Below are 19,274 nucleotides of genomic sequence, written 5' to 3'. Positions count from 1 at the left end.
TGCCTCTATAAAGGATTTATTTGTATGTATTAATAATATAGTGTTTCTGCTTTCCAGCATAAGACATAATGCTTGGTGAAAGAACTAGTGTTTTCTTTAAGACCTGTTAATGTAATCGGTGCTTGATCTCTCTTATTAATGGTCTTTTTCAGCTATACTAACATTGAGGAGAAAATGAATGTCTGTCACAGTTGCTTGGATGATAATTTTTAGTTAATTCTCTTAAATTGTAGAAAAATGTAAAATAATGATGCAGGGCTGTTAAAGGGGCCAGGACATGGATTTTAAAAAAAATCAATATGTTCCTTTAGGTTAATTTATAATGTTAATAAAGTTTTTTTTTTTGTAAAAAAAAAAAAACGCTTGTATATGATGAAAAATAACAATTTCTTTGTCTGAAACAATCCGTTTTTAAGGGATGGCTCCTTTAAGGCTGATTTATACATCTGCGTCGTAGCCTCTACGCTATAGACTACGCGTTGGTTTTCATTTATACTTCTGCGTCGTTGTCCACGTTGACGTGCAATTACACTTGCAGAGGGAGCTTGTGAAACCCAAGGGAGGGGTTCTAGCAGACTAATCACGGCGCTTGCGTCCGCGTAGAATTGACACGTTGTTACATTTTTGGAGAGGTGCACGTCAGGGTATGCCGTAGGGTACGCGGGCTACACACAGCCTTCAACGTAGCTACGGCGTTTGTTCGACGCAGAAGTATAAATTGGGCTTTAGTACCCACTGTTATGATTGGTAAACGTCATTGCATAGGAAACAGTAAAACTTCACTCCAATTAGTCTATTTTAGTAAGTATTTAAAAAACCCTAGTGTTGGAACAACGCATCGCACTGTTTATGTTCTTCCCTAATCCCCTGTCATGTTTCACACAAGGGATGTCATGAGAACCGAAAAGTCGGTATCAACATTTTAAATTCCTTAGTGACGGTACTTGGTTTTTATACAGTACCGAACATTTATACACTATAGCATGTAGGTTGAACCCAAACAGATTATCAGAGCAAATCGGTTATGTAAAAAGTTTCTGTGAGACGTAATTTCATAAACAGTATTGCAGTACCTCGTCTTTTCTCTCTCTCTCAAAATGCGCAAATGGATTCCTAGTATCCACATTGATTTTGCTCTGCAAGCGAGCTGCACGGTGCAATACAAGACTTAATCGCAAATCATTTTTTATATTGTGCCAATTTATAAATTCAAGTGATTTTAAACTATAAAGTAGTGGCGTGGCTCTCTGAGACAATTTTCAGTCAGTGCGTGCTCAACCAAAGCGCACACAAATAGCCGCATCTCGCGTGTTAGATTTTCGCAGCTTATTATACATAAAAATTAAAATACACACCCAGTTTACACACACAGTTATGTCAAAATGTCCATCTTGGCAAATATTTGCGTCAGTTATGTGAATGTGAACAACATGTGTTACAGCATATTGTCTCCGTCCAGGTGTAAGTGACAGCAGCCTTTAAAACCTGTTACTGTCTACTATTGGCTGTCTGTATTAATAATTGTAATCTAACAACAAAAGAAAAGCTTTAATAAGGATATCTGTTTTTAACTTATACAGTTATGACAATGCAGAGTTATTTTATATTTGATTATTCGATTTATGTGGTATTTTTACTTAAATACTACTGTTGGACCTACCTGGAAAAAATATACCACATTGATTAATTTTTTGTATCTTTATTCTACTGTATTTATTTATGCTACTGCTTCGTGTTTATTCATACTTGATTTATTACTGACTATTTCAACAAATTACCTCATAAAATTTATACAAATACAATTTTTAAAAATACGTTCAGCTAAATGTTTGCTCACTCATTGTATTTGTGTTTTTACAATGGGGTCGTTTTTTTTAGTTTACACAACAAAAGAAAGCTTGATTTCAATCTTTGAATTAAATTGAAAAAAGTAGCACAAATAAATACATGAAATAAAGAGAAAAGTTTAGGTCTAAAAATAACACTAGTACTACAGAAACGGAAAAAAGTAATCAAAAGTAAAATAACACGGAATAGTCTTTTAGTCCTGTATAATTTGAATACATAGGCTATTAATCCTGATTCCTTACAATTAATGCTATCTTTTGTTGTTTTATATACAATAATGACAGACACATTTTAGGCTACTCTCACTTTAAGAGCTAGTGCACGGATCCACGTTCACATGTTGCGTGTAAAGCGCAGTCCGGGCCACTTTCTCTTCTTTTAAAAAGGGCTCCCTGTTGCTTAGCAATCATGAGCCACGTTCTTCATGAAGACGAAGACGTTTCAGCAAAGGATGAGCGCGCAAAAGACGTAACGTGAATGGCCCATACTGTTTTCATTATAGTGTCACATGCATTTTCTTTTTGTATGATTTTTTTAAGACATAACCGATTGTGTTTGAGAGGATACTCCCCAAGACCGGAATTAAGACAATGTTGTGTGCTTTTGACCGTTAAAGCGCTATAATTCGCGAAAAAGAACTCAGTTTCGTTACTCACGAGCTGTTTGTTATGCGGGTTAAAATCGCTTGAATGTTTAAACAGGTAAGACTTAAAAAGACGCACAAATTATAAACATTAGTGACGATGCAATTGCCCGATTGTGCAAGTGACATTTCCATCATATGTCCCGACCTCTGAAACTCGAGAGTCTAGAGTCGCCGCCTGCAGTGCAGCGCGATTGACTTGCCTTGTGCAACACATTTTGAGAGACAGAGAAGACGCGGCATTGGCAGAATCACTCACGCTATTTGTGAAATTGCATCTCGCATAAAGTTTTAAAATGACTGATTTGATCATATAAAATCTGTTAGGTTAAATTCACTCATAGGCCTACATGAATGTTTGCGGAATTTCCCGCATTATAAACACAAGACCTGCGGGAATGATTAAAATGGTGCGCAATACCCGCAATCCCGCACCGAAATTCGAGCCCTGCATAAATTATTACTCCTGGTGTGGGAAATACACATATCTAGTGCTGTGTTATGGTATAGAAGAACCATTTTCACTTCCAATATTCAACAAAAAAAATTGATATATTTACTTATTTAGGAAACTAAACTTCTGTATGAAAACAGGTAATGGCAATAAAATAATATATAAATAGCAAATAAAAATAAAATAAACATAGGCTTGCAGTATAAAGATATTTCTCAACACACACACACACAGACCTATACGCTTATTTCACACAGCCGTTATTTTGAAATCGAAAGCGAGGCTCCGGTGGGAAGACCCCCCCCCCCCCCCCCCCCGAAGTAAAGATAAACAACAATGCCTTGGACTACCAACCTGAAGCTGCTGCCGTGATTTACACTATTGGATGTTAATATCCAATATAGGATATGTAGATATAGTCCGTTCCTGCTTGTTTTTTTTACTTTCTGGAGAAAAAAAATTATAAATGAATGTCACTGTATATAGTATAAAGTATGAAAGAAATGTATGTAAATTTTTTAGAATAACTAATTTCTACATTAAACACAACAATACGCCATCGAATTCGCGACTCTCCTATGATTAAAGGCGACACTTCTGGTTTTCATCCCACCGCAGCCTCGCTTTCGATTTCAAAATAACGGCTGCGTGAAATAAGCGTATTGCAATCACTTGTACATCAATGGCAGGTTTTATTTCGCAAACAGTTCTTCTCTCATCTGCCAAGTCTAGTCAGGCTAAACAAGCGCTAAGCTCGGGCAAGTGGAGCAAGTGCAGGGAAACGATTGGGAAATAATAAAAACAAGTTTAAATGGGTACATTTTCTATAAATATTTTTGAGTCTTCATTTTCTTTTCTGACATAGCCTACTCCAGTTAAAACACACCAGACATGCAAATTTTTGGCACTTTTTGGGTGAAATCATATTTATTTTGTCCATCAAAAGTGTGCTTTCACTTTAACTGAGCGTGAGCAGTGCAGCAAAAATAGACTCTGAGCTGAAACTCCCGCTTCACCGTTGATCACGCGTGGCTACTGCTTGACGCTCACGCGATGCTCCTTTGAATGCACTCATGATTAACTCATTGAAGAAAAAAAACGCGCTGCAGTGCTCACACTTGCGGTGTGAAACAGCCGTAATTCACGAGGTTTCCTAGTAACATGTGCGTTCCGTGTGCACGTGTGATACTGTTGCGTGATGTTAATCATGCAGCGCCCAAATGCATTTTACCGGCATAAAATCGGAATATGTCAGACTCACCGGATGGTCGCCGATTATGGCCGATCACGTGAAAATCTGCCAATTCCGGTCACCAGCCAATCAATCGGTGCATCTCTAAAATAGATGCAAACATGCTTGAATTGAATGCGTCCGTTAAGCTACTGAATGTCAGCCGTTTATGGTGCGATGATGTAAAACTATTCATCCATGTCTTGCTATGGAGGCAGTCATATGCAAATGCATTTACCAGTGTGACGTCACAAATTCTGCATTATCTAAACGAGCTGTTTTTTGGAGCTTGATTAAATAAATGTTTGACGTCTTAAGTATATCATGTCAGAAATTAACCATGAATCCTGTTTTTATGAATTAAATTAATCTTTTTAGTTGAATGTGTTGCTAAAAAAATACAGTAAGCAGAAACACCCCCAATTCATACTTGAAAAAGCAGTCACATCAATGTCTTCTGTGACGGTAGACAGTGGACAACTGCATAATATAATATCTGATGATAGTTTATATATTATGTATAATATTAAAATATATATATATATATATATTACTATTAATTGCGCATTGACTGCAAAAACCTTCTTTCACTTAAACAGTTACTGACTTTTTGTGCCTCTGAACCTTGATTTGTGTGGTGAATTTGTAGTGATTTACAGTTATTCTGTGTGAATTATTCTGGGCTGTGTGTCATGCTATTGCTTATGGCGGAGCTACTCAACATAGATATACACAGCGATCCATGGGGAAGGAATTAAAACAGCCCCCTAAAATCCCCTATCTTCTGAAATCTGTATCCACCTTGGCGTCAAGAGGCATTGCCGCAATGGGGCCCTCTGGGGCCGCTTGATATGGAGGTGCTGTGGTGCACTTTGTTGCATGGCACAGCGGTACATCACAGGTTGACAGGATCAGCCTCAGAGGAGCCTGGGAGAGCAGTCTAGCTCAGGGACAACGATGAACACAGTTTGAGCTCTTATTTCTTGTTGGAGTGAAGAGTGAAAATTGTGCTAAGAAACGTAATAAATAATTAATAAATCAGTTTAGTCATGCAATAGAAGCCCTACTGTTTTTATGTGGTGCAAGTCTGTTTTATCTGGGTCTTGCAGTAACAATAATATTTACAGCAGGGATACATTTAAAAACCTGTTTTTTGTGTGTGTGTGTTTTCTGATTATAAAAAAAAAGTTTCTCAATGTTCCCTTTTTTTTTATAAATTCACAGCTTTATAGGCATATGTTGATGTTTTCTGAGGTTATAGACTGTGGGTCTATGGGTTGTGAGATGGTTTCTCTTGGTTCGCTTTTGTGAAACTGGATATTGCTTAATGCCAGTGGGTCATAATAAAAGTTAGTGGTCTTGGTAGAATAACAATATTGCTATAGTTACAGGAAAACATTTTGACTGCAGTTACTGGGCACTTGACTTCGTTTACGTTTATGGAAGACATTTTGTAGGGGTTTTATTCTTTTGAAATCTTTTTGGTTTTCACCTTACTGATACAGCAACTGTTTCTAATTTATATTAAGTCTATATTAATATTCTATACATTGATTGCACCCAGCGCTTGCAAGTTAAACTGCTTTCAGTGAGTTTGGGGTAACATCTAGATGTTTCTTGTGCACCAAATCAGCATATTAATGATTTCTGAGGGAACATGTCACTGAAGACATGAGTAATGATGCTGATTTCAAATTGAGATAAATTAATCTCAATTTGATCCTGAGATAAATTATATTTTAAAATATATTAAAATAGAAAACGGTTACTTAATTTACTTTGTAATAATATTTCACAATATAACTGTTGTTGCTGTATTTTGATCAAATAAATGCAGCCTAAACTGCAATGTTTAAATGGTAGTGTATATACAGACCATTATTTATATACCCCATTCTAGGCATTTATGATACCAATAATAACAAAATGGTGTTAGAGTTGTTGAAATTAATAATTTCTATGATGTATCGCTGTATGTGGACATGGACAATTCTGCATCGATGCAGTAATATACCATAATCGATTTTAGCCATTATAGCCTACTGACGTTTCTCTGGCTTCATTCGTCGCATATGATATGCGCTTGTCTCACTAGCATAAAATGACGGAGGGAGGCGAAACACTAAAGCGAGTTATAAAAAATGCACCCACTATTTAAACATTTACAGCGCGTGAGCGTGCGACTGTGCATGCTTGCGAGTGTGTGTGCATGCGAGCATATGTGCGCTGTTGAAACATATTACTCTAACTTGACAGTTTTTTTTGCGCTTTTAGAATTTTACTAGTGTTTATTAGTTCCAAATGCTCCTGTCATCTGCTGTGTTCAGACTAAAGTTTTGTTCGATTGCATTTAGGAAGTTTACTTTCTTGGAGCAGATAAAATAAAAAGGGGGTTCATATATCTGACTACTTGTATTCATTGACAAAAATGTAGCCATGTGCAGTAATATAGCAACGCATCGTGATGCATTGTTGTGATATCGAAACGTTGACTTTATAATCGTAATTGAAATTAATTGTGAGACCAGTGAAGATTCACACCCCACATAGTATAGTAATACATGGTTAAAATCAGTCTTATATAGTCCTTTCATTGTAAGAGGCAGTACGTTTTGCAGGGCAATCCTTTCTTTGTAAGTTTTGTTTCTAATTTGTATGTTAAGTCGATGTGCTGTCCTTAAAGAGCAATGTGCAGGTTGAATTTATAACTGAATTAATACTTGATATTAGGGCTGGGCGATAAATCGATAACGATAATTATCGCGATATGATTTTTCTCGATAAAACGATATCAAGAGTTCGATAAATGTTCGATAATGTTTATGCGCCAAAAGTGGAACAAAACTCATTTGAACCGCGCGCTACACGGACCATTTATCCGCTCTGCTCAAAGTCCAAATGGCAGTACAGCGCAGCGCGAGCTCACGAGAGGAGACGCGTTTACTCTGATCGGTCTCTGTCTCGAGATCCAGTGAGAAGCGTTTGAATTCAGCGAAGAACACAAATGTCTCAGTGATTTAAACCAGTTTAAAGGCAGATGAAACGGCGCGGACAAACAGGAGTGTGAACTAGGCTTGGGCGGTATCCAAATTTTGATACCGTCAAACCTCCTCCCTATTTTACCGGGGTATACGGTATTACCGTGACTAATTAAAAATGATGACATAAGGCTCAGACAGCGTCACCAAACTGTTGGCTTGTGTCTACACCGTTCAGAAACCGAATACCAGATCGGGCATAAAAAACACAACAACAAAAAATCAAGGCCAACCCGTGCACGTTGTGTCTGATCCCTGTTGACGGCATTAAATGTAATATGAGCCGTAGCCCTTTTTAGACTCGACTATTTTTAATACGTGGGCCGTTATAATATGGTGGCGCCAAATAATTGTTTAACCCAGATGCTGAGGGGGTGGTAGATATAAATACTATTTATAAATGAGCAAAAATGGGACAATTAATAATATTTAATTATTTTAATTATGACAATTGTATTCATTTTATTAATTCATTTAAATTAAATTAACAAGCAACAAGCAACAAGTGCATTTGTAAATCCGGTGACACGCGTCCATTGATTTTTATTATACAACTTTTCTGTCAGTGCTGCAAAGATTAAGCTGACGATCGCCATCTCCTAGTGAACGCGCATATATAGAGAGAAATGCAAATCATGGATTACATAATCAGAAGGTATAGGCTAGCCTTTTTCTTTTCCTTTTGAATTGTTTCGTTTAAAGAAATTGACGATTGATATCTCCGCAGTGAACGCGCCTATAGAGAGAAATGCACATCCTGGATTAATCAGAGAGTATGCTGCCTATATTTCTTTTCCTTTTGAATTGTTTCGTTTAAAGACATTGATGAATCGCCATCTCCATAGTGAACGATAGAGAGAAATGCACATCATGGATTACATAATCAGAGAGTAGGCTAGCCTATTTCTTTTCGTTTGGAATAGTTTCGTTTAATTTGATGATCGCCATTTCCGTATGAACGCGCATAGAGAGAAATGCACATCATGGATTAAATAATCAGCGAGTGGCCTATTTCTTTTCGTTTTGAATTGTTTCGTTTAATGAAATTTCAAGCTTTATTTAGATATCTGTCATGTCTGTGAGACATGCACTGAGTTTCGGTTAATCAATGATGAGATTTCAATGCAAGTGACCGCGGCGCGCCAGCGCATGATCAAGTCATGATTATGTTGTCTGATATATTTGATTCTTATTTATTATTGGTTGATAAAAAAAAAAATTAAAATTAGGATACAATTTATACAAAACGAAATTCACTTTAAAGAAAGGCCTTTTACAAAATGAAACTTAAATAATTGGTCAATGTCTGACTCCCGATGCATCCCATCTTACTAGTGCTCTTCAGTTTTCATTATCAACGTAAAAAAAATAACATTATAATATTTTAACAAATATAAACTAATGCGCTTATTTAATGAACTCGGGGCAAAATGCACCCTCGCAGCAGTTATTGGGTCTTTGTTTTGGAGATGCGACATTAGGTTAGAGGTGTTTCCATCTCTCGCAGTCACCTTTTTTATTACAACATTTACAAATTGCCTCGTCAGTATTTACCGCCTCTCCCTTCTCTCTCTCTCTCTCTTTCTCCTCCACACTGTCACTTGATGACAACTACATAAGCATTTCTAGGCATTGAATAAATTATATTTATTTATTATATATAAGTGCCGGTAATGACGGTATTGAAACTGATACCGTTGCTATTTTAAGACCCCGCGGTATACGATATTACCGAAATACCGCCCAACCCTAGTGTGAACGCTTTGTGAAATGATACAGTCAGAATCTGAATTGATACTGAATCGATTTACCATGGATTTACTGTAACGTTAGCCTGTAATAACTGCACCATGAAATGTAGGATATAAGTTACATATTGAATTTCATTATATTACGAATGTAGACAATGTATTAAATGACTAATGTAATATAATTACAGTATTTAATAATCTATTTAGGCTACTGTTTTTCATACAAATACCATGGAAACCATAAAGTTACATTTTGCCATGATAGTGAGGTGCTATAAGCTATGCCTGGTTTTATCTGTGGTTATCATGATCTAAATGCATGATACTGGATGACCAATGGTTAATTTTAATAAAACTCAAACAGTCCACAAAAATGTAACCTGTTTTTGTTAATGAACATAAATTTAACATAGTATTAGCTTGAGTTAGGATGTAGATTTACTGTCAACTCGCTGTCAAATATGCATTTTGAGACAAAACATGTAATATTAATATTGCAGCCTGCACTGCAAACTGTGCTGAAGATACATCCCATCAAAGTTAGGCAACACAAACCTGTTTCAAGACATGAAACAATATCCCCCATTAGCACATGCAGAAACTAAGAAAATATTTTTCTATTCAAATATTTATTTTCTTAAGGAAAAAGGACAAATGTTTGAATTAGGGATGGCCCGATACCGATACTGGCATCAGGGATCGGGTCGATACTGTCCTCATATACTCGTACTCATAAAAATTCGCCGATACCACGCCCCGATACCACGTACATTTTGCGACACGAAACTGGCCGCCGCGAGTGCTTTGTCGAGGTGAACTGAGGCATAGGGACGTGCACTCCCAACGCAAAAGAGTGCGGCGCGGCACTAGATCTGATGGCCGAGCGCGAGCGCGAGCGCGGGCGCGGGCGGTAATGCACTCACTCTGTGTGTGCGGGTTCCGGGAGAATAAAACGATTCGCGGGACTCCCGCAAACTAGAAATATCTATGAATACAACATATTAAAACTAATAGATTTTCAATCATCTGTTGCAGAAAAGCAAGAAGAACAACTAAAACAAAATAGAAACGATTTACAGGCCAGAGTTTCTATTCATAACATGTTTGCAGCGTTGAGCGATCACAGACGTGTGTTGATTTCTTGAACGCAATGGCTAATCAGAAGCATTTAAGATAGACTCCCCTCACTGCTCAACTTTTTTGTTCAGTGCTGAATTCTGTATGCTGGCAAATCCTCTAATTATAACAAACAAAGTGTGGATATTATGAAAGATTCATTGTGCAGTCAGCTTCATTGATAATAACAGATGTGTGAGATCGTGATGAACTGTCAGCTTTTTAGGAATTAGACTATTAAGGGAGCGCACTTTGGGCGCATTCAGTCATGTCAGACCATGCACGCAGTAACTGCTTGCTTTTATGTTAAATTAACAGTGGTTTGTGTGTTAATACATTTATTATTTTACTCATTATTATTTATTTTTAGACTTGTTAAAACAAGCAGAGAAGAAAATAAAAACAGTCTTCTAACCTGTGTTCTAAAATAGTCTTCTGTCTTCTTTTCTGGGAGCCTATAGTTACTTTTGCGGTAGAAATATCGGTATCGGTACTCGATATCGGCAAGTACACAAATGTAAATACTCGTACTCGTATCGGTTTGAAAAAAAAATGGTATCGGGCCATCCCTAGTTTGAATGTTCTACCTCAGATTTGTGTAATGTTCACCTGTTCGGTAAGTGTTTGTCATGACATGTTCTCACAATAAAGAGTAGTTTAAAACCACAATTAACGCTCTGGTTTCTACAACTTTCCCTTAGGAGCGAAAATCCGCCTTTAAATTTGAAAGAAACAAAGATTTGACATTTATCGTGATAATTATCGATATCGACTGAAATAAAAAAAAAATATCGTGATAATTTTTTTGGCCATATCGCCCAGCCCTACTTGATATTGTCTGAAGAGGTCTTTTAAAAACACATATGTAGAAATTACTAATGAAATCTCATTTGATGTAGAGATTTTGATGAAAATGTGCTAGGCTCTGGAATACGCCTTTCCCACTAGCAACGCGTCATATGACGTAGGCCGAGGCAAACAAGAGCTTGCGTTCAGCTGTAGTTAGAGCGGTAGTGAGAGACAGAGAAAGTTTTAGATCGAGTTTTAGAGATGCCATAATGGTAAATTGTTGTGTTTGTACTTGTTGCACGAATTCCAGCCTGTCAGGACATCGTGTCCATCATTTTCCTTCTAGGAAAAACAAGGCTTTTCGTTTTTGGGTGCGTTTTGTGCAGGTGAAGAGAGCAGACTTCACTGCCGCGTCTGTCACCACACACTCGGTCGTTTGTAACGCACATTTCACTCTGGAGAATTATAGACCTGGAGATTTTTTGCATCACAGACAGATGGTTTAATTAATACGGCTTTGAAAACATTGCATTATGCTGTCTTGCTCTGCGGTGTTTCCAGTGTGAAGTATTTACACACAGCGAACTCGTTGGCAGCTCAATGCTATCCTGCTTGCTTGCTGCAAACTGCGGAATGGATTTCCTGAGGGGGGTCTCTGTGTCTCATTGAGCCGCGCCTCCGTTCAGGAAATCCATTCCACAGTTTGCAGCCAGCTAGCAGACTGGCCGGCGGGAATCACTTTTGGAGTCATTTCAGCAGGATATCGGATATCTCCGCAGGTTGGATCGGGAAAATCCGTTAAATGAATTACACTGGTATCTGTCCCGATACCGATACTGGATCGGATCGGCCCCATCCCTACCTGTGGGCTATCATAGGCATGCTCGTCAACATCGGAGAACTCGGTTTCTTCATTCACATCCATTGTAACCTGAGCTTGAACTTGACCAGACTCCCTCGCCCATCGTCACTTCCGGTTAGTGCTTTATAAACGCGGAAGTTATTTTATCACAATTTATCTCAAAATATCGTTAATGGCTAAATATATATTACTCCAGTTCAGAAAATCTAGTTGTTTTATCATATACATACACTATGCTATATAGGGGTGTCCAACCTGCATGTTGCTCTTTGAGGACACACAAACTGTGGCCATATTAACTCCTGGAATGTTTCGTCTTTAAATTGCTGAATACGGGAAAGTAACTCTTTGACACTGTTACCAGAGACTGAGAAGTTGACTCAAATAGAGAGACAATGCCTTATGAAATAGATGGCTGCTTTCATAATTTACAGGTAAGGGAACTCAGGGCCTTGCCGTGGCTTCTGTGAAGGCGTTTGGGGCATGGTGCCACTCTGGGTGCCGAAATGTTAATTTGGAATGGCTGAAGAAATGTTAGCGCATAATGGGATTCTGGTGAATGGAAGAGTGATCGGAACATAGCGAGATTTTGATTAAAGAGGGAAAGATGGTTGTGAGATGAGAATAAAAGAGGTAATGAATAAAATGGCTGAATTGTTAGATTTTCATAATGAGAGGAGGAAGAGGCTTTGTGGACGTTTGTAATGATTGTGAAAATTACGGGCAGTGATGGATAAATACCCATTATGCAAGCAAGCGGGAACCTAATTTGAGAGGGATTTAATTAGGTTGCTTCAGCCCAAATAACTGCATTATATAAAGATCAAGATGAAGAGGCTCTTCATATACACCTGTATTGAACACCATTTAATGCAAAACAACAAACAGCTGTCTGCTATTAGGCATCACATTGTGTGAGAGATGTGGGCTGCTCTTTTCCTATGCTATTATCATAAGAATAATGGAAAACTATAGGTGAAGGTGGGAAATAATGACCCCTTGCAGCATTATCCTGTGCATGGTAGATTTATGCGTTTAGTCTTTTGCAGGAGGTATTAAGTTGTTCCTGAAATGTGTACGGTTGCTCGTTTCTGTCTATGCCGTGTAAGAGATGACCTTTCTTTAGTCACCATTTCCTTTCTTGTATTAGAGCGCGAACAAGAACTGCCAGAGATGGCTTCTAAAACAATGTTCAGGTCTAAGTCAGAGCTAGGTTTTGCATTGGAAATGTAGTGGACTGCTTGTTGTCCCATGTGTACTTCGATTGTTATAATGTAGGTAGCAGCCGCGGCTCATCTGTAAGGGCAGTAAGCCCCACCAAAATATTCCTCCAAAACATAGACCTCCAACATAAACTGAATCAGTAATAAATTGTAAATGTGTTCAGAATTCTGAAACAAATATTTTTTTGGATTTTCTAGACTATTTTAAGTCGTAAAGAGAGCAGGATGAATTAAAATTTAGTGTATGGCTTCGGCAGGCATGTATCATGATAGGAAGCAGGGCAGAGGGAGCCTGAGCCCTCCCCTGCTCTACAGCACTCCACAATTTTCCAATGTAAATCTGTGGTGGAAAATGGAACTGCAATGCACTCTACTTGACCGTTCGCAAAGACCCGCTCCCTATACTTACTTTTGCTACGTCCGACAAGCCATGCCTCTCTCACGCCACACATGTTCTCACACAGTGAAAAATACATTGCGAAGCAGAGAGGACACTGACAACATGCCGACAGATGGACAGATCAGGTTACTTTTGACAAGAAACGGTCTTAACTTTCAAATTTTGTCATTTAAAAAAAAAAAGAAATTTAAACTAATTACCGTTTTGTGGCTTTTTAATGTCGCTGTAGCGCCTCTGTTAAAGCTGCTCATGAACTGATCATCTCTTCCTTCTAGTTAATTTATAGCATCAAGTAAACATGAGTAAACATCAGAAGAAATGTTGTTTCAACAACAGAAAGAAACATTGTTTTTCAAGTTCAAATCCACTGACATTAATCTAACTCTTCTGACTGCTTTGTTGGACAAAATGAAGGAATCAGCGGATGGCAGAATATGATTGGTCAGATCGTCTGTCAATCAAATTCCCAGCGGTGTATTGAGCGTATTGGGCAAGTTTCAGGTTTCAGTGTAATTGCTTATCAAAGAATCCTGAGAAAAATGCTTCATGGTTTCCAAAAAATTAAGGCTGCACAATTAATCGAATTTCTAATTGCGATTACGATTACGGATGCCGCGATTACGTAATCGTTCAAAGCCGCGATTACAAAAGAAAATCCACTCTTTGTGTGTGTGTTTAGAGCATAATTATGTTATGAGTGGCGAATCACGATTACTTCAGAAAACCCAGCACAATATGACATACCAGGCAGTGACGTACGTGTACGCTGAAATAAAAAGACTTTCACCTCAGAAAAACAGACTTTACTGTCCTGTCAGCCGTTATACTGTGCTCGTAGCGCGCACTCTTCAATTGCACGCGCAAATGCGGCGGCGCGCACTGTGTATCGCTTCACTATATAAAGTGCAAAAGAAACTACGAGCAACGTCGTTACAATGTAAATTAGTTAGTCACGAAATAAAGTAAAATACCAATAAATCTGAGAAGGATTTGCATGCAGGTGTGATTTTCATTCTATTCACCAGGAGCTGTTTCATTAACAGTTCTTGTTAGTATTGTGTATTCACCATGGTAACTGTCGTTTCCATAACCCCAAAATGCCACTTTATTTTCACTTTGTGTTATTTTTTATATTTTTAAATGACTGTGGTGGCTCATATCAACATTGTATTAACAAAAACTAGTTTGGGACTGCTATTTAATTGCTTTAGCATAGTTAGTAGCTTTAGCATCTATTAGTAGTCTTTACTATTAGTTATTCTTACAATTTATGTGTATGTTAAATAAAGGGTAGGGCTGGGCGATATGGCCTAAAAAAAAACTCTGATTTTTTCCCAAAAAATCCGATTTACGATTTAAATCGATTTTTTTTCTCTCCCTACTTAAAATCAATTTGCAGATGACAAAGAAATTGTTCAAAACAAGTTTTAACTTTTTTTGTTTTAATATTCCCTTCTGGGATTTGATCTCCATTAAAGTGCAATCAGAAACAACAAGCCAAAAAGACAAGAGGACAGGCCCTGTCTTAGAAAACAATGAAAATGTAACATAAAATAAAATGGGTGGATTGGGGGGATGTGTAAAAAAACCCCAAAAAACTCGCATAACAATAAGTGTATTGTGATTGTCAAATTATTTGGTAACTAAACATAATTTTATTAAGTTTACTGGTATGCTACTGTTTTTATTATTGCTTAACACAAATTTCATAATTTCAATTCAATTCTTGTGATTTGATTCTGATCTTGATTCAATATAAATTCCTTTGGATAAATAGGTACAGTAGATACGTTAATGTGTTAATTGTTCTCCCAAAAAAAAAAAAAATCACCTATTGCTGTAAACATACAGAGAGCCCTGTCAGGTGGTATTATTAAAGGTTAAAACTAACTCAAATATATATATATATATATATATATATATATATATATATATATATATATATATATATATATATATATTGCGTATTGCGTAATATAATGCGTTTTTTATTTTATAATGCGTCTAACTATGCGTGCTATGGGTCATTAAAAGCCATCCTGAGGTAAATGTAACGTTACGTGACATATGTTGTTCGTAATTAATAATCGCATTTACAATTTCAAGGGAATAATCGGCAATTATGATTTTTGTCATAATCGTGCAGCTCTACAAAAAATATTAAGCAGATCACATGTTTTCAACATGTTTCTGAAATGTTTCTTGAGCACCAAATCAGCATATTAGAATAATTTTTAAATAGTCACGTGACACTGAAGACTGGAGTAGGCTGCTGAAAATTCAGCTTTGACAGAGCTGACCATATGCATTTGAAGGAGTTCTTAAATTTGCGTGTTGTCTGTAGATCACATGCAGAACTTTCCACTCACATCAACGCTTTTTATTGCACTCTCATTCTAATTTGCCCTGCTTAGTAAATCTGGCCCTAAATTTATAATAATATTTGTTTTTATATATATATAAAATATACTTTATATATTAGGGATGCACCAATATGAAAATTTTGGCCGATACCGATAATTCTTTACAATTGAAAGCCGATAAACGATACATTGGCCAATAAATCTAAATTCAAATTTTGATATTATGATAACCTGTATACATAAACAAAAGACTCACCATTAAAAGCGATGTCCCAAACACTTCAACATAAATCAAACATATAATAATATAGTAGCCTAGTTTGAACCAGTGTAAGAATCCTTAACTTTTAAAATTAATTTTACACTCCTATGGCCAACTTTCTTTATTAAAAAATGGTAACACTTTATAATAAGGTTTATTTTTGTTAGTATTAGTTAACATGAACCAAACATTAATGAACAATACTTCTACAGCATTTATTAGTTAATGTTAAGCTCAACATTTTATAAGACATTTTTGAGATCCAAAGTTGTATCTGTTAACTTTAGTTAATGCACTGTGAACTAACATGAACACAAATATTGTATTAACTAACATTAACAAAGGCTATTGCTCTCTCTTAGTTTATGTTAGTTAATGCATTAACAAATGAGACCTTATTGTTATGTAAAGTGTTACCAAAAAATCTATTGCCTAACAATTAAATACCTAAATAATGCAAACAAGTCATTGGATAACATTGGGCTGCATATAAAGAAACAAAATGCATGTGCCATGGATAAATAAAATGGAATCGCCTCCGTACGGACAATAAGGAAATTATTTTAATCAAACCATATTGTTGATGAAAATAATACGAAAACAAAAAAAATGCTAGCTATTAATAACGCAAAAAAATTTAACATGTCAGAAAATGACATGAAAGCACAAGCAAACTTGACTCTGCTGGTCAGAATGTGTAATCCCTGTTCTTGACGTGTTATTTCCACAACAACGTGCTGAAACACGGCAACTAAACCCGGGGAATTCACAACGTTTTATTGCAATAGTGTTCTCATTATAATGGCATGTATATGACAGTCCCAATTATAGTTATAGGCCTAAATGTGCATTGCTGTTTGAGGTGCGCACGCTAAAGATAAAGATGATCACCGGTACAATTAAGTGTTTTACTGCATCGTTTATTAACTCAACCAAACGCATCCTGTATTAGATTAATCACACAAAATAAACATATTACAACTTAGAATGACACAAAATGCTGCGACTGCTCAAGCGAATTTGACTGTGCTTGTCATGAATAGACACGCTCCATAGACGCGCTCTTTCTGCCACAGCGCGCTCGTCGTGCTGAAACACTGGTGAAGAATTCACAACATTCTTTTACAGGTGTATTCTTATTATGTTATGAAGATTATGTGACAGATTTGTGCTGCACATGTTGCGCTTAACTGAATATTCCTTTTCGAATTGATTCCAATCATTCAAAACCATCATGGCGAACAGCACGCATCTCTCAACTGAAATAAATAATCTATTATCTATCGGCTTTGATATATCGACCTAATTTTCCTCTTATCCGATCGATAACGATAACATCAAAAATGACCATTTATCAGCCGAAATCGATATGTGCTCGCGATATATCGTGCATCCCTAATAAATAAAAAATATATATATTATATATAATGTCTTGATTTAATAATTTGTTTGTCTTTTGGGGACAATATTCTCATTCTGTGCATATGTTTTATATTTTCCAGTTGTAGGATTGCTGGATCTCCAATGGAACCTTAGGATTCAGCGTATTGAGCCTTGGTGGCACTTCGTTGTGGGTTAGTCGCAATGAAGAGTGAGATTCCGTCTGATGCACGACGTAAGCAGGAGCCCCTGAAGGGGCCTCTGGCTAACCCTGAACCAATGGAGACAGCTAAGAGCTTCCCCGCTGAGATGGAGGTGATTGGCAAGGCAGGAAGTGATTTCCCTTCTCCGCTGTGTGCCGAGACCAGGCACCGGCCGTCACGAGATGCTGGAGGTTGCAGAGACTGTGACAGAGGCTTGTCGGGACGCAAAAAGCGCAAGAGCCAGCAGCCTGGGCCGTCGTATTGTTCTCTGAAGGAAGCGCCAGTGAGTGAGGCAGCCCTTACTCCGCCCCGTCACAGGCCCTTGCTGCTAGAGACACGTAGCGAGGACGAGAGGAACCCAGAGTCCTCATTGAGTGACTGTGCCTCTTCGCCCTCCTCCAGCCTTCGGTTTGGTGACTCGGACACTCTTAGCTCAGAGGAGGATGGCGGGCTGATGACAGTGAGACAGCAGCAGCAGCTTAAGCCTCCTGGTTCGGCCTCCACCGGCAGTGCAGTGGGCGGCACGGCAGTAGGCATGAGGCCACTACTCGCCCGGACTCGTGCCAGCAGGTCGCATAAATGGCCTCGACTTGAGCCAGAAAGCAATCATGTGAAACGTCCATGTCTCAGCTCACGCAGGCTGTTGCACAGAAAGCGGTTTGTAAAGGGTGGGGCGGGAGGCGGGGCCCCGCGGACTCCAAAGCAGAAGGAGCGATTACTGTTGCAGAGGAAGAAGCGAGAGGTGATCGCACGGAAGAAGTACGCCCTCTTGCACAGTACCAGCAGCTCCAGTGAGGAGCTGACCTCTGACTCCTCCTCCCCTTCCTCCACTGAGGCAGAGGATGAGCTGTACGTGGATGTTAGCAGCAGTAGCAGCCAAGCCAGCAATGCGGCTGTGGCCTCAGGTAAATCGCTTTTTACCTTAACCCTAACATCATTACATACTGTTTTTAAAGGAAGTTGTAGGAAGGGCACAAAGAGCACACGGTTAGTTCATATTGTGACTGAATGAGAACATTGGTTTCCTTTCTTTTCCTGTTGAGTCTGAAAATACTTTTTTGTATTTATTTAAAGAAACACCCTTTAGGTAAATACTTTTCATATTTACACAATTCACCAAAAACAACGATCCACCGCAGGTGTTTGGCAGGTGAACAGGTTGAAGTGTGTAGTAAAACACTTCAGGAACACTGTATTGAACAATCAGCATCCAGGATTCAAATTTTTTCAATATATGAATAAATAATGTGAAAGTTTGAGGTCAGTAAGATTTCATCAAAGAATCTTAAAAAAAAAAAAAAAAGGTTTTCAACATTGGTAATTATAAAATTGTTTCTTGAGCACCAAATCACCACATTAGAATGATTTCCACAGGATCTTGTGAAACTGAAGACTGAAAATTCAGCTTTGAATTTTATTCACACAGGAATACGTTACATTTTTGTTCAAATAAATGCAGCCTTGGTGAGCATGAGTGAATATTTTTGTATTCTCTTTACTTAATGTTTTATGAGGACTTTTTTGTATGCTGTCTCCCTCTGAAAACACAAATTGCAGATCTATTTCCTTTTAATCTTTTGCATTCTACTTCCGTTGTCCTTGATTGTATCGTTTTTATTCAAGTATATTGCTGATCTGAGCAAGTCTTGTTCCTTTAGTCCCCCTTAAGATTGTGTGAAGACTGGCAAATTAGATATAAACACAGTGGGGA

At 37.7% G+C, this 19,274-nt stretch overlaps 1 protein-coding gene across 4 annotated transcripts in view; it reads left to right on the top strand.

Annotated features, from left to right (window-relative positions):
• rnf111 (ring finger protein 111) overlaps positions 1-19,274 on the top strand; it is a 61,056-nt gene that overhangs the window by 1,453 nt on the left and 40,329 nt on the right. For all 4 annotated transcript variants that reach the window (XM_077228594.1, XM_077228592.1, XM_077228593.1 and 1 more), the window contains exon 2: positions 17,483-18,468. In XM_077228594.1, the coding sequence (XP_077084709.1) occupies positions 17,565-18,468 (904 nt within the window). In that variant the 5' untranslated portion in view covers positions 17,483-17,564. The remainder of the gene's footprint in view (positions 1-17,482; positions 18,469-19,274) is intronic.

Source organism: Siphateles boraxobius, unplaced genomic scaffold, assembly GCF_051911475.1.
Source record: "Siphateles boraxobius isolate OS27281-9 unplaced genomic scaffold, OSU_SipBor_1 130, whole genome shotgun sequence".
NCBI classification, from domain to species: Eukaryota; Metazoa; Chordata; class Actinopteri; order Cypriniformes; family Leuciscidae; genus Siphateles; species Siphateles boraxobius.
The sequence above is the reverse complement of the archived record's forward strand: the minus strand, read 5'-3'. Positions and strand labels throughout refer to the sequence as shown.